The 19,144-nt window shown below is 37.6% G+C and overlaps 1 protein-coding gene across 2 annotated transcripts in view; it reads left to right on the top strand.

The window, feature by feature from the left end:
* Positions 1-8: 8 nt before the first annotated feature.
* The window catches only part of SKIC3 (SKI3 subunit of superkiller complex), a 46,413-nt gene continuing 27,277 nt past the window's right edge, over positions 9-19,144 (top strand). The window contains exons 1-17 of one of the 2 annotated variants that reach the window (XM_056514816.1): positions 9-108; positions 1,313-1,410; positions 1,915-2,058; positions 3,089-3,180; positions 3,811-3,886; positions 5,536-5,676; positions 7,606-7,704; positions 7,796-7,904; positions 9,651-9,791; positions 11,204-11,305; positions 13,804-13,937; positions 14,586-14,672; positions 14,761-14,864; positions 14,975-15,101; positions 16,281-16,460; positions 16,876-17,000; positions 17,470-17,723. In XM_056514816.1, coding sequence (XP_056370791.1) covers positions 1,321-1,410; positions 1,915-2,058; positions 3,089-3,180; positions 3,811-3,886; positions 5,536-5,676; positions 7,606-7,704; positions 7,796-7,904; positions 9,651-9,791; positions 11,204-11,305; positions 13,804-13,937; positions 14,586-14,672; positions 14,761-14,864; positions 14,975-15,101; positions 16,281-16,460; positions 16,876-17,000; positions 17,470-17,723 — 2,005 coding nt within the window. In that variant the 5' untranslated portion in view covers positions 9-108; positions 1,313-1,320. The remainder of the gene's footprint in view (positions 109-1,312; positions 1,411-1,914; positions 2,059-3,088; positions 3,181-3,810; positions 3,887-5,535; positions 5,677-7,605; positions 7,705-7,795; positions 7,905-9,650; positions 9,792-11,203; positions 11,306-13,803; positions 13,938-14,585; positions 14,673-14,760; positions 14,865-14,974; positions 15,102-16,280; positions 16,461-16,875; positions 17,001-17,469; positions 17,724-19,144) is intronic. The other variant, XM_056514817.1, reaches the window with a different exon arrangement.

Below are 19,144 nucleotides of genomic sequence, written 5' to 3'. Positions count from 1 at the left end.
AGAGAACATGGCGGCTGCCCTGCCGCGTCACTGCCCCGCTGTCGGAGTGCGCATGCGGCCGGGCGGCGGCTGAGGTGGCGGAGGCGGCGGCTGCGGCTGCGGCGGAAGGTGCGGCGGGAGCGGGGGACGGGTGGTGAGGCGCCGTGGTGGCCTGGCTGGGTCCGCCAGGGGGACCTGGGGACCCTCGGGGGGCTGCGGCCGTGGTTTGCCTCCCCAGGGGGTCCGCGGGCCCAGACCCCGCCCGCAGGCCGGGCTGGGTGGCCTCGCTCTGGGAGCCGGCCCTCTCCCCGGTGCCCGGGTTTGCCCCGAAGAGTTATTTTGCTCGTAGGTGACTGTGCAGCTCATGCTGGACGGTGCCCGCGGTGGGGTGCGTTTGTGGCCGATGCATCTCTTCCTTCCTGGGAAGCAAATTATCTCCAGAAGTTGCTGGGGAATGCAAGTCTTACACATTCCTTTGAGATTCTTAGAGGAATCTGTGAATTTCGGTGTAATCCGATGTCTTTTCATTGCTAAATGAGCGATAAAAATGGGGCTAATTCAACCATTGCTTTATTTTTTGCTTTGCAGCTCCTAAAAAGTTTTTTTTGTTCTCCAGCTGGTTGCTTTTTTCATCTTTCTGGGTGCTGGCACCAGCACTGTTGTTTCCCAGTCTCATGCTATATCACAGCTTCGACTGTGGTGTTTCTAAAGTTCATTTTGGCGTACAATATACACCGAAACAGTGCATGATTATGTTCAAAAGTGTGAATGTTTCTTTGCTGTGTCCTTCAACACTTTTTCTTCTTTGATTCATGGCTGTAGTCAGAAGCAGAGCCTGCCTGAAGTGTGCGTGAAGGGAGAGGAGCAGGGTGGGCCAGTCTGGAGTGTAAGTGACAGACGGCCATGGTGCTGCTGTGGAAAGCACACAAGACAAACCCTGATTCTTAGCAGCCTCCGGAATGCATTTCTTGGGCAGTAGGGTTCTTAAGCACGTTTCACAACTTTAGTTTATTTTTAAAGAGAAGCTACTATGTGTAGGGTGTTTTCTACTAAGTCTAATTACAGGCTCTTAAAACACCTCTCCTCTCCTTAAATATGTCTTAACCTGTAAAAAATGTTTAATTCTTGGGTAGTTACTTTGTATCATTTAACTGTTTGGAATAATGACTCCTGCATTGCAGCTACATGTGAGTAGTTTTAACCATGTCAGTTTCTAATGCTGTTTGCATTTTGGCGTATTTCTCTGTTTAAAATAACCTCTGTACAATAAACATTTTGTGTGTGTCAGAATATCTTTTTTTACAAGAACTGATGATATGTTCTTTGTATTTAGCAGCCACAATGTCAAATAAGGAGGTGAAGGCAGCATTAAAGAGTGCTAGAGATGCAATAAGAAATAAAGAGTACAAGGAGGCCTTAAAACATTGCAAGGTAATTAATTTTATTCTTGGAAGGTAAGTTTGGGGCTTTTTGCACATTTTGTTGTTTTTATTATACCTCTACAGCTATATAATAGTGCAGAGTGTAGAGTGCCTTATTGATGTGATGGTTGAGATGGATTTTCAGATTTGACTTATTATTTGTGTTAGTTTCCCACATATAAACTTTAATTCCCCTTCCTTTTGAATTTGCTTACATGTGGCAATAAGAGTATTAAGTCTAGAATGATAGAGATAAAAATCTAATGCAGACCTGATAGGAGTGCTTTAATTGCTGAGCTGCAGATACAGGTTACTAGCTCAGCACTTCAGGTATGAAGCATCATCTTCTGGCATAAGAAACTGAAATTACTAATCTCAGCATCTTCCTTAAAATTACTTAACTTCTAATATTGCCATATTAAATAATCCACCAAACTGTAGTGATAAAACTCAGTACATGGATCTGTAAGTTACATTTCTTTTATCAGTTTTACTTAAAATTATATATTTTTAGGCAGTCTTGAAGCAAGAAAAAAATAACTACAATGCTTGGGTGTTCATTGGCCTGGCAGCCGCTGAGTTAGAGCAGCCTGATCAGGCCAGAGGAGCATACAAGAAGGCTATTGAGCTTGAACCAAACCAGTTACTGGCATGGCAGGTATGTGAATGTCCATGTTTTGTTTCCCTCACAAGTATCACTGTGGAGTTGAATACAGGAATAAAGCAGAGTTAAGACTTGCATCTTGTTTTCTTGAGGCCCTTAAGCTCCACAGAAGCTTTGGGGTCAATGAGGTTCCTACTAGTTTTGTGTCCAATGTGAAACCATGGTGAATTTCATTTTCAGTATAGTTGAGTTTATATTTCTTGTGTGACTACACAGCTGTGTGACATTCAAGGGAGAACATGAGTTGAAACAAATACAGTAAATTTGTCCATGTAAATTTTTCTGTGCTTGTAGCTCAAGAAGCACTTGACAGTTCTGTTGCAGAGAGAAAGTGTTTTATCTAGTAATGTATTTTTTCCAGCTTTGAGCATCAAGTGGATTGTTAATGAATGGTGTTGATACTTGAAAGCAGAAGTGTACATTTAAAATAATGTGTGGCGTGTGCATTACAGCCTATTGTAATACAGATTTACTACCTACAATTTTGTTATATAATGATTCATGAAGCATAAGGTTTTGTATTAAGTCTGTTGCTGATATCAACAATCAATGTTTTTCTAAGATAATAAGGTTCTTAGTATTTTCATTATAAATGCTATTTTAAAGTATAACACTTGGGACCCAAATTCAGTGTATGTTGAAATTTCTTCACTTTTACAATTACATTCTGGTTTTCTTGATACAATACTTGAGTGTATATTATATATTTTGCATATATATATATATAATCATATGACATAGTGAACTTTTATATTATCTTTTGTACAGACAAAATCATGAAATATACACAAATTTCAAAGAATTGTTGGCATTAATTAAAAAAGCAAAGAAAGCTTTTCAGTTAATGTAAGTAGGTTGAGTGGGCTGTGCAGAATTCTGCACAGTGATTACTGCCTTAACACTTGACCCCATTGAAGGCAGTGGAATATTTCTTCTATGCAGAACAGGTAGCATTCTCATAAAACATAAGCATTGTCATCAAATCTTACTTCCTTTACTTTTCTTGTTTTTGGTTTTTTTTAAGGGATTAGCAAATTTGTATGAGAAACCCAATCAAACAGATGTCAAAGGAGACTTAGCAGATGTTTACCAAAAACTCTTGGAACTCTATGAAAGGTAAAGAATATCGAATGCCATAAATTCAGGCTTGAGATTTCTAGTTCAGTGAATGCTATTGCTAATATACAGTACAGACTTTGGGTTTTTGAAGCCTTCTCACATCAGTGGTTCGGCCCTTTTGCTAATGTTTTCTCTTCTTAGGTAAGGGTTTTGTTTTCCTATCCCTTTTGGTAGATCAAAAACTCTTGGTTTACTTGTATTTGAGGCTAGTAGTTCGGGAATTCCATGTTACCCTATTCCTGTCTAAACTCACTGCCTTGAAGCATTTATCTCTCATAGTTCATTGCCTGCATTAATAAGAAGGCTTATTTTTCACTGCTTTAAGATCACAGAATGTGTATCATGCAATTTATAGAGGCACAGTTCTAAACAAATCTAAATCAGCTGTCACTGGAGTGTTTGGTTGTTCTCTTATTTTGAAAACTGATTAAGAAGTCCCTAAAAGTAATTTTTTTTCTTATTCAGAGCATCAGTGAGTAAAACTTCTAGGCCAATTTGTAGTATTTATTCTAAGTTTAAGTTTGACAAATGAACTTACTGAAAATTTTTTGTCAGAATTTGAAAAAAATTACACTAACAAATTAAAAACTTAGCTTGTTTTGGGGGGATTTTTTGTCTTCTTTCTAGTGGTGACAAGCAGAAATGGTGTGATGTATGTAACAAGCTTGTGGAACTATATCATCAAGAAAAGAAGTATTTAGAGGTAGGTCAAGCACTTTCTTTCTTTCTTCTAACAATAATTTTCCATTTGATCTAAATACTTTCCATCAAGGAATCCCCACTCTTGCAGAGCACTTGAGATTTCCTTGTGAACCACAACCAGAAAGAGCTGATTTTAACTCTGTTCTGTCTTTTCCACTGGATGAGACTTGGATGCAATCCATTAAGCTGAGGGAACTGGGAAAGACTATTAGTGTTGAGACTAAAAGGCAGAATATCATTCTTCTCTTGTGTTTCTAGAAGTCAAAAATGGTATCAAATGCACATTTACACACAGTATGTGTGAGTCACGTGTCCTTTGCCTGGCTTGGCCAGTGCTGGGTGTCCAATGAGCCTTTCACTGGTGGGGTTATCCCTTCCTAGGCTGTTACTGAAGCTTCATTCCAGGGGGTGAGGTGGGATATGTGCACAGCCTGAACTCGATTGCATGTTCTTATGTAATGCATTCCAAGCACAATGATGAGGACATGAAAAGCCTCTTCAGAGCAATGCTGGTTTTGCAGAAATCGTCGTGACACTGGTCAGTACCATGAAATGGAGTTAAATGCCTGTGTGGTTCAATAGTAATGTTTCCTGCAATTTCTATATTAATGTTACAGAATGTATATTTTGGACGTATGCTGTTCACTTTTTCTTTGCTCTTTGAAAAGTTTGTTTTCTTACATGGTGGTGCATGATCCTACTCCGTGTCATCTTCCCACTTTTCCTTCAGCATTGGAACATGAGAAGTTTAACAGCCCAGCACAGAGCATGGGCTGAAGACTATTAATTATCTCCAAAGCCTCACTGTATAACAACTTCTTAAACTAAATTTACTGCTAATAGTTTAGCATATGAAGGCATACTTACTCTATATACATCAAGAAACTGAAGCTAACCTTCAGGGTCCAATTTTTTCTTTTCAGTTCTGTTGACTTTTCCACACTGGAATTTCAGTGTGGACTGCTGCTTTTGTTATCTTTCCATTCATAGTGCTCTAGATCTTTAGGTCTACTTTTACTGTTGATTTCCTCCAGGAGCCAGCGTCAGAATTCATATACTCTTGATGTTCTCTACCTTATTTACTGTACCTTGGGACGTGCAGAAGTCCCACACAATGCTTTGGGACTTGCTATTAATTTAATCAGAAAGCAGGTAAATCTGGGTTACTTTGAATGTTACTGTGATGTCTACCCTAGAGTGATAAGAGTTGGATACCAGAGGGGTAATCCAAGAACGAGGAGTTCTGCTGTGTCTGTGCACTTTTGGCAAAGAAATAGGGTGTTCAGGATCCGCTTTCTGAGCAAGGACAGAAAAAATATGATGGGAGGACATCTGACTTGGGAATGCCAAGCCTAAACAGGAGTATTAAAAGACTGAACCAGGGGAGAGTTTTAGGGCAGTAAGCAATTATAATATGTGTGTAGTGACTGTGTATAAGCAACGCACTTGCAGAGGGTCTGAATGCACACTAGGTGGGGCAGTGCCCTGTGCAGCCTTTACCCAGGAAATAGTGCTGACTTCTTAAAGCTGCATTGGTGTTAAGGAGTTATGTACCCAGTTTCCAGTGAATTTTGGTGACAAGTTGACTACTTATATCGAACTTTTAGCTCTTTAAAGAGTAACAGCATGGGTCATTTGTTCCTGTTACAGGTGGCTGAAACTTTGCAGAAGCTAATAAAGATGAAACAGGATGAAGGTGCAGAAAAGGCAGAGCTTCATCAGCTTTGGAAGAAGATGATCCATTTACTGAAAGACAGTACAAGGAACCAGGATAATAAGACTGGGCAGTTGGTAATGTTTCTCACTCCTTATTCAGCTAGGTACATATATATGTACAGTGTAATTAGTAAATGAAGCCTGTTTGTCTGGGTTGACTGTCTCAATGTTCAGAGATACTAAGCTTCTGAGGAAAAGCTGGGCAGTTTTATCTTCTGACAAAAACAGCAACTGTGCAGCAGCCTGAGATGAACCTTAGGTGTAATGAGTCACCTAAATTCTTCACAGATTGTTATAGCATGGTTCATTCCACAGCGTGTAGTCCTTCAGTAACAGACTGCTCCAGCATGGGTCCTTTTCTTGCTGTCACATATTTTCACACCTCTCTCTGCCTGTAATTGCTCTTGCACTAGTTTCTTCCCCTTTTTGAATCTGTTACCCCAGGGGCACTACCAGCATTGCTGATGCTTCCAACCTCAGCCAACAGCATGTCTGTCTTGAAGCCAGAGCCCACCCCACTTAGCCTCCTACTAGCTAAGCTTTGCCACACAAAACCAATACAGATGTTCTTCATAACAGCAAGCTTCCCCCTGCTTTCATCCAGGTTGGAAAAGATGGCTCTGTGAAGTTTTTCCATTTTTTTGTACCTATTCTTTATCCTAGATAAGAATGTTTTGGTTCAGATGTTAAGCTTTTAATTCTTAGAGAAGTGTCAAACCAAACAGAATGATTATGAGTTATACTCATCCTGTGTTTCTGTGGACTAGGTTAATTTTATTTTATCTGATTTATCCATTCTTGGAAGATGAACTGCCTTCAACATGAAAGGTGGAAATTTCTCATCTCCAGTCTGCTTGATAGCAGTGCTTCAGAAAGGAGAAAATATAAACTGAAGTAATTTCAGATGGCAGAAAATTGAATCTGGATCTCTACTTTTGAGAAGGCAAAAGCTTTGACTTATGAATTGGTGTAGAAAAGAGGTGCTACAGGTAGCACTGCTTTCTTTTTCAGAAAGAAAAAATAACTTGAAAATATTTTAAAAGCAGCATAAACATCAGGAATAGGTTTCACATGCAAATCTACAGTTTAGTTCAATTTTGAGTAAAGCACTTGAACCTGGAAGGATGTGGACCTGAAGACAGCATACTTAAGTATTGCTCTAGTGACAAGCTGTGTACAACTTTTTGTTTAGCATGGTTGTTTGTAAGCCTGCACTTTGGTGCCTGTGTTTCCTAATATATAAAGAGCCAAGAAAAAAAAAGGCTAGACTTCTAGACCAGAGTGGAGAGAAGGGCTGACAGGTAACCTTACAGGATAGTAACCTAATTTCCTTCTTTGAAATTGGATTAGGTTTGAAGAAGAATGTAGATTCTTGAAAATGTTACCTTCCTTGTACCATCTTATAGATGGCAGCATTTACTAGACAATTTAAATGCTTTAGATGCTGGGTGCTGCTTCATGATAAGGAGCTTGCTTCATGACTTTACCTGTTCATAGCAGTAGTGTAAACTTAATGAGTAGGATTTAAATAATAACATGTAACTATCCACTTTAATATGGAAGGGCTGGAAAGCATGTCATCTAAGGAGCAAATGATAACTTTGGGTTTTCCTAGTTTGGAAGAGACAGTACAGGGCACTGTCTGCAGATTCCTGAGCAGGGGAGGTTGAGAGGGATGTGCTGAGCTGTTCTAGTCTAGTGATAAAATGCGTGGAACTGGTTCACGGGACTTGACATGTGGCAGCATTTCTTTATCAAAATGGTGGTCAAACATTGAAGCCTTCCTAGAAAGTCAGTTGATGCCCCAAATCTATCAGTGTTCAAGAGCCATCTGGTCAATGCCCTTAATAACATCCTGTAGCTTTTGGCCAGATCTGAGGTGCTGAGGCATGTGGCATGGTTGTTGTGTGTTCCTTCCAACTGAAATACTCTGTTCTACAAAGATAACATCTCCCTGGATTAATTTTTTTGCACTAATAACAAAACTACTTTTTGTTATTTCAGCTTTTGGCTGCATTTGAACAAGCGCTGCTCTCTGCTGACACTGTTCCTGGTGACAACCACCAAAATCTTTACAAAGACTTCATAGAGTGCTTGTCAAGGGTAAGGTTATGTTATATAGTAGGAAAATAGATGTATTATTTCACATCTGAAAACTCACACAAATAACTATTTCCTTTTTTTTGCTTTCAAGTTTCCTCATGAAGTAGCTAGGTTGGAAAAAGCCTGTCATGATATGGTGGCTTTGTACCCTACTGTGAGTTACCCATTGGAAGTACTTTGCTTGCACTTTGTTCAGTCAGGTGAGTAGGATGGATTTAGGCATTTCAGGGGGCTTAAATTTTTTAAATAGTTGTTTTTGTGACAATCTATTAATAAGTCTTTACCTTTCACAAAGAGCGTACAAGTACGCTCTTTTCTTCTGTGTTCTGTTTCTGGAAGTAAAGTGTTTGGTCCTGTGACTTGTCATTTCCTATCCCTGTGACTGAGTAACTCTAGGTGACAAAAACCTTCTGTGAGTTAAGTCCAGCTCTTTGAAGTCTCAAAGAAAAAATGCCTTACTTGAAAAGCACCCTTTTCAGATAAATGAGGATTAACTTGATCTTTTAAAAAAAAATGAAAGGGTGTTAGCCTGTGTTCTGAGGTTCACAGTGGACTACACTTAGGTTACTCTTGACATAGATTCTCTTTTATCATCCCAAAAAAAAAAAAAAAACAAACCCAAAACAGATAAACATTTGTGAAACTCTGGTAGGAGGTGTGCCTTGTGAATAGCGAATAAATAGATCTATTTAGATATGTATTCTAAATAAAAAAGGAGAATCTTTGAGGGGAAAGAAAGAAAATGTGTGTTCACAAGTGCAGGGATCTGAAACTATGCATTATTATTTTGAGTCATTTACTAAACAGCGTTGCAATAGTGTTGGACACTTTCTCATTTTTTTTCAAAGGTAGATTTTAGCTTTTCATTTTATTGTTTAAAGCATCAGAAGTTGATTTTGTTTCTTTTTAAACCAAGGAAACCAAATAGGAGAAATCCCCTCTAGAAACAACTTTCAGCTTAGGTAGAAAAAGACCTTTTCCTGTTTTGAAGAAATGGAATATGGTAGCAAAGTAAAGCAAGTGAGAATTTTTCACTTTGTTTTGAAAGTATGAACACAAACGAGGCCCAGATTCTCAATTTGTAAAATGTTTGAAAATGTATTATATTTTGAAGAAACAGGCAGAAGCTAATTTTCAAAGGAAGAGGTTAGCATGGTTCTTGTATACTGACACTGGCAACATCTTGCTGCCCTACAAGCTTCTTGGAGGGGGATGGATACTGCTTATGTTTTAGCAAGGCTCTTTGCTTAGATCTGAGTTATATGTTTTAATCCTTCATGTCGTGCACTGCTCCTAGGCCTGTTGATTCAGATGCATTGTAAAGTCACCTCTAGCAAATGCATATGAAAGCAGCTGTTATCCCACATGAATCAATAATTTTTTAAAGAAAATAATAGTTGGAAGGTTGTTCCAACAAGTCACAAAGTTCCTGTAAACATTGCCAAGTCTGCAATCACAGCCAAAAACAAACATCAGAAGTTAGTGACATAAGTTAAAATTAAGCTAAAATATGAAATTTTATGGTTTCACAGCAAGGTAGTTTCAGCAAGCTTATCACAGCAAATTGGTAGGTACAAAATATGTCTTCTGAAAGGAAATTATTTTGATTTATTTGTGGCAGATTTAGACATGGGAGCATTCAGCTGCATTAATGTGAAAAGCATATGAAGGGATTAATACTTATTAATAAAGGAAGTATACCTGAAGTTAACAAAAATTGTTATTCAGGTTTCAGACTGTCATTTTATTTTATTTCACAGTACTGAGTATTTAGATTACTTCTTGGGTTTTGGTTTTTTAAATGGGATAGGGGGTGATGTAGTGATGTAGTTGGAAAATCACTTTGAACTCGCAGGATAAGAATCATTTACATAGGTAAGATAAACTGTTGCAGCTATCTTTTTTTAATCTAAAACTCTGCAAAATGTGTCTCTTTCTGAAACCAGGTACTTTGCCAGAAGAGGCCCTGGACTGTTTCTCTAGGCTTTTGGAGATGGATGCAAACAGTGGTCCAGGCATCATTGGTTTTGGTATAAAATGTCTCAAAGAAAATAAATACAAGGAGGCAGTTAAGAATCTGACTGAAGGTAAATGTGTAATATGAGATGTAACTTGAACATTAGCTTTAATTTGTGTTGAAAAGTTAGGAAATCTTATACTTTTTTAGTGGGTTATGAATTCTAGGACCAGCTAGATTTTAAAAGAATGCTGAACACTTTGACTGCTTGTGTTGAGATTTTTTTAATATAGCTTTAAGTGTAACATCTCTGAAGCACTTCATTTGTATTATAGTCAGCTCTGTATGTTTTGTGGTAAACTATTTTTAATCCTACTGTTACTGAGGAAATAACTATATGAAACACTTAATGGAGCAGTAGCAGGATGAAGGAATGTGGAATTTATGAAGTAAAATGTAATGCAACTTCTCTAGTAGAGTCACTGCGTTTCTCTACCTGTACAAAGATAACTTTTTTCTGAAGCTACTTAATTTTAAAACCTCTTTAATGCTTATATTGGGTAAAGACTTACACTGAATATCTAGAGAGAAATATTTTAAGTTTCTTTCTTTTCTGTTGTTGCTTTACAGTAACCATATTTGCTGAAGACTTGGCTTACTCATCTGTAAATTAACTTGCTTATATTGAAATGGCAAAGCTTTTTCCTAAGTATAAGGATACTAGTGGGAAAATGAGACTGACCACTCTCACTGTGCTACTGTGGTAGCTTATAGTGAAAGCTGGGTAAATAATTGGAATGTAAGCATTCATGAGTCAGACTATGCTGTGATGTCCTGCATCCTCCATAGGTTTAGAATAAGATTGTTTCTGAAATGAAATTTTGGAATATTCTGCAGTGAAACAATATCGTGCCTAAAATATGAAATAGAAGTTTCATGTGCCTAAGAGTTCATGAAGAAGGAAAAAAAAGAACCTTGGAAAACAAATTCTTCTGACTTAAATGTCCATTGTTTTGACAAAAAATATTTTAATTATTAGGTTGTTTTTCTGTTTTTACTTTTACTCACAGATGATACTTATAGTGGAGAGAAGGCAAAGACAAGGCTTTTGGTATAATGTCTGAATATAGACACTTTGGAAGTAATGTCTATTCTGACAAGCCACGTGTTTGCATCTTAGGCATTGAAGCTTCCAGGCATTACATAGTAGTTATAACAGAAGATATTAGTGAGTCTTTAATTTCAGTTATTCAGTTTTATTACTGAATCTTTAATTGTGGCAGGTTTTTTAGAAAGTTTCAGTATATGTAATGTTATATGCAAAATTAAGCCTAACTTACATGCTTTCTAGTTTTTGCCTTGTTGCATGGAAGCCTCTATGTCCATAACAGTCTAAAATAAGACTCAGAAAAAATTACTGCAAGTCTTACCATCTGATTGATAGTTTTTGACGGCATTATATGTAAATAAAATATCTACTAGCTACAGTGTCTTTGCAGCTCTAAGCAACTTTTTGAAGTGTCTTTTTTAAACTCTTACTAGGTTTGCAGAAGACTAATCAGTGTCCAGCAGCATGGCATTATCTAGCAGAGGCACAGATGAAAATCCATGAGCACAGGAATGCTGTCCTGTCCTGTAATAAAGGTAACTGCCTGCTAACTGAAAGAGCAACTGTGGAACTACGCTGCTTTATGTAGCCAATGTGGCCTTTGTGTGGTAGGTCTGAGTTAGCAGTAGTCCCAGTCCATTGCTTTTTGCAGTCTCAAGGTTATGCTGATTAGTCTCAGGAACAGAGTAAATACTTGGCTAAGTGGATCCAGAAAGCTGTCTGATGATTAATATTTAGAAGGTTTACATGTTCTGGTGTGCTGCTGCTGCTGGTGGTTGACAAATGCTGGCAAGTGACAGATTGAAACCACAAGGGTAGGTGTCACAAATATTTTGCCTGGTAGATTTCATGTTTCAACCTGAAAAACAAATTTTTAATCAATCATTTAATGTAAAATGCAGAAATTATGCATAGTACAGCTGCATCTGAAGAAACTCACTGAAAGTAAAACTTAATCTGTGCTATCTGGCAGTGAGGGCAATTATTGTGATCTAGCGATGCATATCTCAGCTGGACAGAGCCACTCGTTGGTGGTTATAAATGAAGGGGCAGTAAAGTGGGCTTCTTCTGTAGCAGGGACAAAATGCAGTGAAAAATTTCTCAAGACTTGAAGAAGTAAAAGTAGACAGACCTGGTCACACAATCATGGGAAATCAAGGGCAAGTACTTGCTGGAGAGGGAAATTCAAAAGACTTATAAATTTGGGTGGAGGAAAAATGAAAACTGAACAAAATTGGTAAAAAAGATACTTATTGGAGAAAGTGTGTTCAGTGTGGAAGAGCTCAAGGTAACTTTATATCATGACCCTTCTTTTCAGCAGATTGATTTAAAACTCATCTGTGATTACAGTGTTAATAGTAGTGTGTGTAAAACAGGACAAGGAAAGATAGCATTAAGGAACTATGAGATACCAACAATGGAGTTAAAAAATTTATGTAGGAAAATACTTTGGGGTAGACAGCCTGGCCTTTTTAAAGTTGCTTATTTAGAACTCCTTCAAGGAACTTATGAGCTCATGAAGAAGTTTTCCAGAAATTTGTAAGATCTCTTAAATCTTTTAAGACTGCTAAGGAAAATTAGTAGCCTTGGGTTTAGAAGTTGAGTGTTGAGTTTTTTGTTTTAAGTTAAAAAGTAGAGCACGGTGTAGTAATTACATCTGTTTTCAGGTGGAAGGAGGTGTCCCTGACATTTCCTGATACCTATGCTGTTTATGAATGCTGAGTAATAAGGCTATAGTTTGCTGCTGTGCAAAGCAGACTCAAAACTTTGAGGAGATTACTAGGGTGCATAACTGTGTGTTAAGATTACAGAATTTTATTTATTATTTTAATTGCAGAATGATAGAGTTGTGGGAAGAAGTGTTCTCACAAAGCTACCCTACACTCTCATTGAAGAAGAGTGCAGAAGGTCCTCATTCAGTATAAAAAAATATGACTGTTTCTTTCCTCTGCTATACTTTACAGGGAAGTCAAATATTAGCAATTTCAGAGAAGGGAATGTTTAGTGAAACATACCATCAACACACAGTGGCTTTAAGAACTTCAGCAGCATAATAAAATCTGTGTGTAGTTTTGGTAACTATCCACCCCATCTCAAAATAAGAGTCAAAGTTAATTGTCCAGAGTTAACGTTGATCAAATGAATTAAAACATGCAGCATATGAGAACAAGTAAGTAGCCTGTCAAGTCGTTTTCCAGTCTGGAGAAGAGATAATTTTGAGCTCTGTGATGATGCAAATGATGTGGAATATAAATAAAAATTGAGTGTTTTGTTTTCCTGTGTGAGGTCTGGCTAGTGCCAAATGCAACTAAAATGTCAAGCTCAGAGCAAACAAATGAAGTTTTTGTTTTTCAATGTAAGAAGTTAAGCTCCTTGCTAAAAGATGGTGTTGATGCAGGAATTTGAGTCCGAAACTTCTGTGGAAAGCTGGAGACAATTTTGAGGAAACGTTGCTTTTTATTTGTCTTGTCTTAGTGGCTGTATCTAATGAGACTGAAGCCCATCATGCATGAGAGTAAATAAATACAAATTAATTGAGTTACACAGGAAGTTCTGGCTCAACAGAGATGCTTTCAGTGTCTGAGGCGAGGTGATACTCTGTATTCGAAAAGTAATCAGAACTGTGTTGAGGGGTACAAAGTAACTTTTTTACAGGCACCAAGGTAAATCACAGGTTTAGGTAATACTCTTTTGTTTGTACAATGAAGTGCAAAACTACTTATCTGTTGAAAGGTCATTGTTTCTTTAGAACCAGTGAGAAAAATGGTAGCACTTCATTTATAAGGCTTGCAGCTAGAAAGCAATCAGTGTCCATGCAGCTGAGCTGACCTCCTAGAACTGACTTAATTTTTAAACTTGAATTAATAGAAATTTTACAGGACAATTTCTTAAATATGGGGGAGAGCAGTCTGAATGGTGTTCTGTTAGACAGAAAAATTGTAATTAATAAGGTTTTAAAAATATTTGAAGAATGCTGCTCTCTGTACTTTTTACTTTCTTGTTCAACTTGATGAAAGGTTCTTCTTGTCAACAGCTCTTGAGGCTCTTGGAACTTCTGAGGGTCCTAATCTTCGGTGGAAGAACCTTGCCCTTCAGTTGAAAGCAGAGACTTTGATTAAAATAGCTGATGCTGATGCTGCAGAAGAAGCCATTAAAGCACTTGAGCTGGTACTTTTATTGACTAAAATGTTTTGGGTTTTTTTTAAATATTAAAAAGTGCTCTTATCTTTCTGTACTTAAGTTGAGTATTTCTGGCCTCCTTGCAGCTTTGTGGTTTAGACTGTTCCTACCAGCTGTTGTGTAATTCAAACATTTCTTCCATCCCTGCTTTTTCAGGCTTTGCTGCAGCTCTTTTTCATTTGCAATTCTAATTTTAGAAGCTGTCACTTTTGACTTTGTCTGGTCTTGCTCACTGTTGCTGGGTTTTTGCGAGTTCTGTGCTGTTATTCATCTTAATTTGAATTCATGTTATAGTCCTGCCTCCTGTATCTGTCACTCACTTGTCATTAGTCATGAAGAGGAATATAATACTTTAAGATTGAATGGTTAAATTTTAGCAGATTTGCTTCTCCTTGTTTTTGTCATACAGTTTCATTCTTTGTTTTTGTTCTTCATATTTCTGTACCTTTGTCGTTACTCTCTACAATCTTTTGCTTGATCTTCATCAGAATTATTCTAAGTCTACTCGGTGTAATAGAGAAAACCTCTAAGTGCTTTCTTGTCTTTATCTTCATTCAGTCTGTCTGCTTTTGACAACTTGGACTTCTTTATGTGGGGAAATAATAGATTAATTGTGTTCATTACTTGGTTTTCTAGATTGTAGATGGAAGCAATGATCCAGTGGTTTCAGCTCTCAGGGGTCAGGCTTATCTAAACAAAGGTTTAATGGGCCAAGCTTCAAAGGTTAGTGCTTTTTGTCATTTCTGTGAGCTAAGTACAATTCTTGGTTTCATTGATGAAGTAACTAGGGAAAAATGACATCCTTTTGCAGATTTCACAAGAACTTCTGTTGTCCCACCCTGATCTGGCTGAAGCCCATGCTCTAGAGGGTTTCATCCATTATTCCCAAAAGAACTATGAGCAGGCAGAGAAAAGGTACGCTTTCGTTTTCTTTCCTCTAACAGGGAGATGTTATGAGAGAGTAGAATACAATGTTTTGCAGCTTTTGAGAATTGTCTGACCTGACCTGTGTTCATTTTGTTTAGTTTTTTAAATGCTATTGAAAGGAAGGCTGGAACTGCAGAGTATCATCAGTACCTGGGGCTCACATACTGGTTCATGAGTGATGAGACAAAAAAAGACAAAGGAAAAGCACTCACTCAGTTCTTGAAGGTAAAGACTGCTTTAACTGTTGGTGTAGAATTAGTGTTTTCCTACATCAGAAGCCAAATATGGCAAATACACTGACTGGAATGAGAGACTTGGATATTCTCCATTCTTGGATATTACAATGTGTGAGCCTCCAGAGCCTGCAAACTAGGTTCTGCTGTGCAAAAAGGCATTGCAGGGATTGGTGCAGTTACCTTGGATCTCCCTGCTTTTGTCTTCCTCTTTCCAATGAGTTCTTTAGGCCTTTGAATTGGCAAAACTGAGTGGTGATTGCCTCAATATTCTCTCCTTAGGGTTTGGGAAGTGGAGGCCTCTAGATATGCAGCATATGTCTTTGAGGACCTTTTGAAATAGGGAGGGCAAAATTAAAATTGAAAAAATACGAAGCAAAAGAAGTTGAGAATGGTGTTAGGGTTTCACTGTCTGTCCAAGGATGTAAGTTGGTAAAGCCCCATAATCTATATGCTTTTCCCAGTCTTTGAGGTTTTAGTAATCGTGGCTTTTTCTCTGAACATAGATCATAACATGAATTCAAAATATTTAGTTTAACATCTGTATTAGTAACTTGGAAGTATACACAATATAGCTCTAGGCACTATGAACTCATCGTATAACTTCATTATATGTATCAGGAACTCAAATCGTTGCCTACTGTTTGCACTTTGGTAACATCAGAGTATAGTGACAGATATAGTTGAACAGTTCTAAACCATTTTATGCAGTCTTTGTTATTATTGACAAAGCTGTTTCCTGCTGCTTGCAGTCTGTGGATTTCTTAACTATAAGCAAATCTGCCAAGTGCATCTAAAAAGGAACTAAAACTTTTGAAATGACTGGAGTTAATTGTGGTGTGATATGGTAAGAGTATGAACATAATGAGTGAAACAGAATAGAACATGAAAATTATGAGATATTGTAAATATTTACTTTCTCCTGGCATAGCTGTTTTAGTACTTTGTGTACAAAATGCCTTGTGTCATGAGAATTGTAGCAGATTTTCCAAATATTTAAAGTTCAGGTAATCTGTGCAATTTTAAAATAAAATTTGACAGCTGAGATGTATCACAGAAGGGGCTTAAAATATATGATAAGCAGAGGCTGAACAAGTAGTTATCACTGAACCTGTCTTCAAGTATAATCCTTCAGAATGCCATCTGATGTTGTATTCATATTTCCTTATAGGCTGCAAAATTGGACAGCTACTTGGGAAGTGCCTTTTGTTATCTAGGTAACTACTACAGAGACATTGCTGGAGACAAAAGTAGAGCTCGTGGTTGCTATAAAAAGGCTTTTGAACTGGATGAGACGGATGAAGAATCTGGAACAGCAGCTGTTAACTTAAGTGTGGAACTTGGAGACATGGTATTGTACATTCAGAATGTCAGATTACTGCTGTTTCGTTGTTGTTCTATTAATCTTCCCCTTTGAGGAATCACTTCAAGTTTCCTCTGTATTTAAGGTCAGAAAACAAATGTTCTGTCATTGCTTAGCAGCTTTTGTAGTTGGACTTGCTTCAATTTTGTGTTCCAATTCCAAGTTAAATTTATCTGGGGAGGAGGCTGGGAGAACCAAGCTTGACATAAGAGTCATCACGTGTGATACAGATGAAAGATTTTTTCAGTAGGGAGCATAAAGAGAAAGTTGGAAGTTTTCTTTATTTAGCTTGTGTAACTTTTTTCCATCCTCCACCTTGCTGCTTTGAGGAAAGCATAGAAAGTCATAAGAATCTTTTAAAAATTTTTTTTGTTTACTAACTTAACATTTGGTGCTTTGTTAGGACACTGCTCTGTCGATCCTGAATGAAGTAACTGCAAAAGCAAGACCTGGTACAGCAAAATGGGCCTGGCTTCATCGTGGACTTTACTACTTGAGAACTGGTCAGCCGTCACAAGCAGTGGCTGAGTAAGACAACTGGTGGTTGGTTTAATCCTTTTCTACAAATCCCACTGAAAAGATCTTTGCTCATAGCAAGTTTTCAAAATAAATGAGATGATTATAGTTTGTACTTAACAATGAGAAATGGGTCTGAGTGAGCTGTGTCTCTCTTCAATTCTCTTCAGTTCTAAAAGTCACAGAATGTAGTCTTGTTAACAAAGCAGTGTTTTGTACTAACAAGTCTGGTGGCAGGCACAGACAAGCTGCTACAGTACTCAATAACCAGGGTAAGATAAAATCCCTAAAATTGTGTAATGCCATCTGAAGGTGAGGAAGCTACTATGCTTTGTTTGAAAGTTCTGTGTAATTGTGCATTTGTGTCCTGAAGTGTATATAATGCAAAATTAGTGTACTGTGCATATAAAATGAAAGAAAATAATTTATGTTAAATTGTATAATATTTAATTTAAATACATGTATGTCTTGATGTGTTCAGTTTGCAGGCAGCTCTCAGGGCCGATCCAAAGGATCCCAATTGCTGGGAGTCTCTAGGAGAGGCTTACTTGAACAGAGGTAGCTACTCAACAGCTCTGAAATCCTTCAGGAAAGCAAGTGAGCTGAACCCAGGGCTCGTGTACAGCATTTACAGAGCTGCAGCGCTTGAGCAGATTCTAGGCAAATATGAAAATGCTATAGCTACCTATCAACAAATTTTAAAGAAGACAGAAAACTATGTGCCTGCACTAAAAGGTAGTATGTCTGATTTTGAAAGTGTTTGCTTTTCCTCCCTCTACGCCTTGTAATGTTTCAGTCTCTTTGAGGGGTTTTTGGTGTATTGAGGTTTTCTTGTGTGGAGGGATAGAATTGTATTTTGGGTAGGGCCATGAGGTCCCCACATGAAAGCTAGTTTCTAGTAGCATAAATACCTGAAAAACTCTAAAATCATGAAGAATGTGAATGATTATTTCTCTTTCAAGTAAGTATGAAAGGTAATTAATCTTATGTGGCTACCAGGCCAAATGAGTAGAAAAACTGAAGATATATAGTGGAAGCCAGCTGACAGTGCTGCAGTTTTACCTAAGCAGTGAAACACTGCCTCAACAATGTAATCAGACTGCCATTTCAAAGAGGTGGACTTCATCTGATTTTTTTCTGGTCCTAACAATGCATTCCTCAATTCTTCTGTTAGTCTAGTGATTCATACCTGTCTGAGCTTCTTCAATTAGTGAAAAATAGCAGTAAATCCCAAGAGGTCTCACAAATGTTACAGATGGCAGGAGTAGAGATCCTCAAGGTATAGGTAGGAGTAGATAGAAATGGGGCAATTGAAACTTCTTCATTGTGATGGAACTGTGATTCTAAGTTATATAATGCAGGGAGTGTATAAAATTCTGGTAAAAATTAATAATTTCCCATTTGGAGCAGGTGTTGTTTGCTGCTTGATGCTCGTTTTAATTTATAATTATTTTTTTCATTGTATTTAAGACCTTTTGGTTTTTAGATGAATCTAAACTGATTCTTGTGAGACTTAATTCAGAAGTGCTGGATAATTGTTGCAACAGTGGGTTTTTCATCTGAAAAAGTTACTGTGTGGTTGACACCTCTGCTGCCTCCTCCTGTGTAACTCTACTGATTATTTTCCAGGGTAAAGTGACATGGCAAAAGCTCCATAATGGAGTTGGAGAGTATTGTATTTAGGCAGTTTCACTAGTTGTTGGGCAAGAAGGCAAGGACTGACTGCAGCAGCAGTTTGCAAAGGTGCTGTATAGACCTGTGCACATGCATATGCCTTTCTCGGTGTCTGTAGTTAGCAGTTGACAGTGTTATTAGTATCAGAACACTTTAAGAGTACTTAAGTACACAGTATCAAGATTCTTCCCCTTATTTCCTTTATATTTACTGTTTTCCTATATCTCTCAAGTCTTCTTTCATAATTGCTCACATTGTAATCTCTGATTTGTTAGCTCTAAATCCTTTTGAGTCTCCAAACAGCCTTCACTTTCTTAGAGACTTATTATGATGTTTGGTCTAATATTCTAATTTTTGTGGACCTTAAAACTTTCTGAAGTTCTTTGACTGTCCCATCAATGTGAATTTTCTACTGTTCTGATCGATTTAAACAGTTTCTGAGTTGAGTTATTGGAAGCGTAATCTCTAGTAATTGAGAAAAC

Source organism: Oenanthe melanoleuca, chromosome Z (assembly GCF_029582105.1).
Source record: "Oenanthe melanoleuca isolate GR-GAL-2019-014 chromosome Z, OMel1.0, whole genome shotgun sequence".
Classification (NCBI taxonomy): Eukaryota; Metazoa; Chordata; class Aves; order Passeriformes; family Muscicapidae; genus Oenanthe; species Oenanthe melanoleuca.
Note: the sequence above shows the minus strand (reverse complement) of the source record. Positions and strands in the feature narration are given on the sequence as shown.